The sequence below is a fragment of the Gavialis gangeticus genome, unplaced genomic scaffold, assembly GCF_001723915.1.
Source record: "Gavialis gangeticus isolate Ggan-Ray unplaced genomic scaffold, GavGan_comp1, whole genome shotgun sequence".
NCBI lineage: Eukaryota > Metazoa > Chordata > Crocodylia > Gavialidae > Gavialis > Gavialis gangeticus.
The window spans coordinates 98,775,264-98,779,487 of NW_017729031.1; the positions used below are offsets into that span (position 1 = coordinate 98,775,264).

At 50.0% G+C, this 4,224-nt stretch overlaps 1 protein-coding gene across 2 annotated transcripts in view; it reads left to right on the forward strand.

Moving 5' to 3' along the window:
• Nucleotides 1-179: 179 nt before the first annotated feature.
• ACADL (acyl-CoA dehydrogenase, long chain) overlaps nt 180-4,224 on the forward strand; it is a 30,596-nt gene continuing 26,551 nt past the window's right edge. For both annotated transcript variants that reach the window (XM_019523422.1, XM_019523424.1), the window contains exon 1: nt 180-286. In XM_019523422.1, the coding sequence (XP_019378967.1) occupies nt 213-286 (74 nt within the window). In that variant the 5' untranslated portion in view covers nt 180-212. The remainder of the gene's footprint in view (nt 287-4,224) is intronic.

Sequence of the window (4,224 nt, forward strand, 5' to 3'; positions counted from 1 at the left end):
CACCCCGGGGGGGGGGTGTGCGTGTGTGTGTGTGCGTGCGCACGCGCGCCTGGTATGCGAGCAGGGCCGTGCCCGGCCTAGGCCCCGCCGGCGCTGCGGGGGGGAGGGTGCGCGCTGGGCTCCTCCCACCTGCGTGGACTCAGAGGTGGCGGCTGCCCCACCTCGCCCGGTCTCGCCCCACTCCCCGGGAGGGCTCAGGCGGCGGCAGCGGGATGGCTGCGCGGCTGCTCCGGCTGGGCAGAGTCCTGGGGCCGCTGCCTCCACGCGCGCCTCGCGCCCTGGCCAGGTGAGGGCGGGCGGCGCCGGGCACCTTCTGGCCGGGCAGCCCCTTGCGGGGGGCGGGCGAGTCCCGGGCTGGGCAGGGAGCAGCTAGGCCTACTCCTGTCCTCGGGCCGGGCCCCGGGTGGAGCCGCGGGGCTGCCCGCAGGAGGTCGCCGCCTCCCAGGCCTGCAGTAGTGGGGCGGGGGGAAGCCGTAGTCCCGGCTCTCTGTCACTCCCGCGCGGCCCCTGCCTGGCCCAGGCTCCTGGGCGAGGTGGGCCCGCGGCCTGACCCACTACAACGCGCCGGTTCTTGAGTGGGGAAAACAGGGGCTCCCTCGCTCCTGCCTCCATCTGTGTCTCTCGAGTGACCGCAGGCAGATGTTCCCAGCCTGTACTTTGGGTATTTTTCACATGGAGGACAGCAGTTGTGGGGATCTGCCTCTGCTTCCTTGTGTTTTAGGGCTGTGTTATTATTATTACGTAGTGACTGCAAGTCTGTGAAGCCAAGCAGTGGCCTCAGTAGGCGAGTTCAAAGTTATGAATCCACCATTTGGTTTGTCGAGGAGACGCTCCTCCATGTTGTGGGGCCTTGTTTGTATCTCCACAAGCGCACAGCGGGTTAGCAGTGAGGCCCCAGTGGCTGTGTAGGGGCCTTGGCCTGCCCCTCAGCCTGTTTAGCAAGGACTGCTCTTGCTGTGATTGTTCAAAGCCAGCAGGTTGATGAGTGGGGTTGGTCACAGGGAACTTGTTTGTGACTTCCCATGGTTCCCATTCCTTGATCCAGTCATGTCATTTAGGATGATAGATGGAAATGGAGGATTGCTTTTCCACCTTTTGGCTGAGATCAAGCAAGACGGTGTATGAATCCCAAGGCCAGCTCGAGACCTGGGGCTTGCACGTAGGACACCTGTTTGGATTTGGGGAGTATCTGAAGCCTGAGACGGATAGGCTTTCGCACGCTAATACTAAATATGTTGGATAGTTAGTTTTGAAAACTAAGTCCTTTAGTGGCTGTGGGATTTTTGGGTGGGCACTGGGTACATAGGTGGAGGTCCGTATACTTTGTTTGTTGTGGGGAAACTAGAAAATGTAGACTAAATAGACGGCAAAAACTATGTATACAGAGCTGGCTACAATAATGTGCATATTAATTCCTGCTTTTCAAACACTTGTACCAAAGACCAGAAGAATTACTGCAGTTTTCGTTTTAGCCAATAAGGGCCCAAGCCTGTACACACCATTAAATGTTACGCTAGAAACCTCATGCTGCTTCATTTGGCTGCCTGATTTGGTTCTAGTAGCATTTTGCACAGTCTAAAGTGCGTGTGTGGCAATAACTATTTGAATGATTGAACCCAAGAAGGGCAAAACAGGTTAAAGAGGAATCAGAAAGCTTATATTGACAATTGGTTATTTTTATCACTATTTATACAGTTTCTGCAGAATTATGACAAGCAAACCCCCTTCTTAAAATACAAAGTTTCAACCCTCTGAGAATGAATCTTTGTTGTGAAACAAGACCATTGTGTATAAATGTATGAATGAAAGCATCGCTAGGAACTGAATGAAATCAGGATTCTGTGTTTGGCATGAGTCTCTGCCTGTGATTGTTTTTATTCACAGCACTTGTATGAGGGGATTGAAATATTTTTGTTTTGTTGCAGTGGTGGCTAATGGGTTTCACAGAGACTGTAGTAGGAGGAAGAGAAGCAGCAGAGTTTAATTAATGGCTTAATAAAAATTACCTTATAATTGTGGTGGTATTAAAATGTGGTGGTATTGATTTGGGGGAGCCTGCCTATACCACACATTTCTTGTGTTTTGTAGTGGCATCTTTAAACATACCAAAAGCACGTAGCTGTGCCCTCACTGTATTTCATGCCTGCAGTGCTGTGCATATGGGGCTATACTGCTTCTGGATCAGGAAGCAGCCTGAATGGGGAGATACGGCATGTTTGAGTTCACCCTTACCTGATGGGGTAAGTTTGAAGTGCAGAAATGCTCTTCTTCTGAACGTGAAGAACTTGCTATGTTTGAGCACGACCTTGTGCCAGTATACTTCTTGGCAGGCTTTGTTCAAACCTTCCAGTGCACCTTAGACAAATGCATGGCAGAGCTGACCAGAAAGAGCCTTTACTATATCTATCCGGGGTTGCTCCTAATTGACAATCATGTCAAGTCCTTCAGTAGTTTTGTAATGTGGGCAGTATGGACTATGATTAGGAACCTACCAAATTTGTGAGTGTACCTTTTTTGCATAAAACATGAAATCAGGTGGGCTCCACAAAAAATGGCAGGCTCTGTGATTTTTGTGGGGTCCATTGCAACCCACTCCCCCCGCAACCAAAAAAACCTAAGCTGTGAGCAGAGAAAAGGGCAGGAAGCCCTGCAGTCCTGAAGTATGGGGGTGGGAGATTTGGGGGGAGGGCAAGGAAGGAGAACAGGGAGTAAATCAGAGGCTGAGCCCGTGACCTAGGCTTAGTCCAGGAGCCAGTCTGGGACCAGTCAGAGAAGTGAGAGGGTTTTGGCGGCAGCTTTTTAAAGGGGCCACAGACATGCTGATAAGGCGTGGTATAGCTTGAGAAGGATTCTTCAGCATGACCACTGAGAAGGAATCCTCCAAGATAGCCAAATACATTTTAGCACTGAACTGTGTAAGTCAGTGTCCTGGAGGGACCTTGCACTCAGATGGAGGCAGACTGTTCTGTACTGCCTGCAGTGGGACTGGATGTGTCAAAGAAAACCAGTATAGATTGACACTTAGAGTAGAAGTGCATGTGAAGTAAAAGGCTGTTACGGAGGCTGAAGGTCGCAGTCGTTTGTTTCTTGCTCTGTCCTTGCTCTTTAAAAGGACCACAAATAGCAGTTTGGCAAGGCATGAGGTGGTATTTTTTCTCATAAAGGTTTTCACGGCAGTGAACATTCCACTGGAGAAACTTTATCACCCAAAATTAAGGTGAACCAAACCATACCAAATGCTGGCATTTTTTGTGTGCTAACAAGCTTTGCCAAGACTCTCTCTTTGCAGTGATTGCTTTGCATATACAGTCCGCAGAGTGCTTATCGGCAGAGTATGAATCCTTCTCCGTTGTGGCCAATGAAGCCACTGACAAGATAGCTACATGCTGTACATTTTATTTGTACCAGGGAGCTAGACAGACTGGGACCTGCCTGTGTTTCAAAGAGATCCAGTCCACCTTGCATCTGTCAATTTTTCTACCATGTCTCAAGCCAGAACAAAGGTAATTGTCAGCTATGGCTTAGAATTTAACAATATCTCAGCATTCCTGTCTGACAGTGCAGTGTACGTGTGTGCAAGGCTTTCTCCGATGTGCTCCAAGGAATGCTGCCCAATGCAGGTCATGTCACCTGCAATGCACACATTCTGCCTTTAGTAAGTGACATCTGGCACATGTAGTTCTGTGATGTGAAAAGCCTAGTGTCCTCTTTCAAGAAAGCCTTCAAGCACTGTCCAGGCTATAAGGTACAGGGTGTCTGTTGCTCGTCAAACTGGGGACTTGCATACCATTGTGCCGTGCCACTGTTACCAGAGTCTGCGCTCACAAGGTGGAAATTGTGGTTCAGCGTAGTCCATTACCACACCAAGCATATGCAGTACTACCAGCAGCTTTTGAGCAAGGAGCTGGAAATCGCACCCAGCACACAGTGCATGCTTGAGCTTTGTGATCTTCTAAGGTGATCTTGCAACATTCAAGATCAAGTGATGTGTGTGGCTGAAAATGCCACCCAGTTCATGGAGCTTCTAATATGGTTTGAAGGCTGGCAGGCTGTGATCCACCATGCAAGTTGCTGGATTCGATATACTGAGTTGAAGACATGGCATCACAAGAACTGTCAAGCTGTCCTTGTGAAAACCACCAGGGACAGGACCTGTTCCAGGCAATAGCTGTGAAGCTGAATCAGTACAGGCGTACCTTGGAGATATTGCGGGTTCGGTTCCAG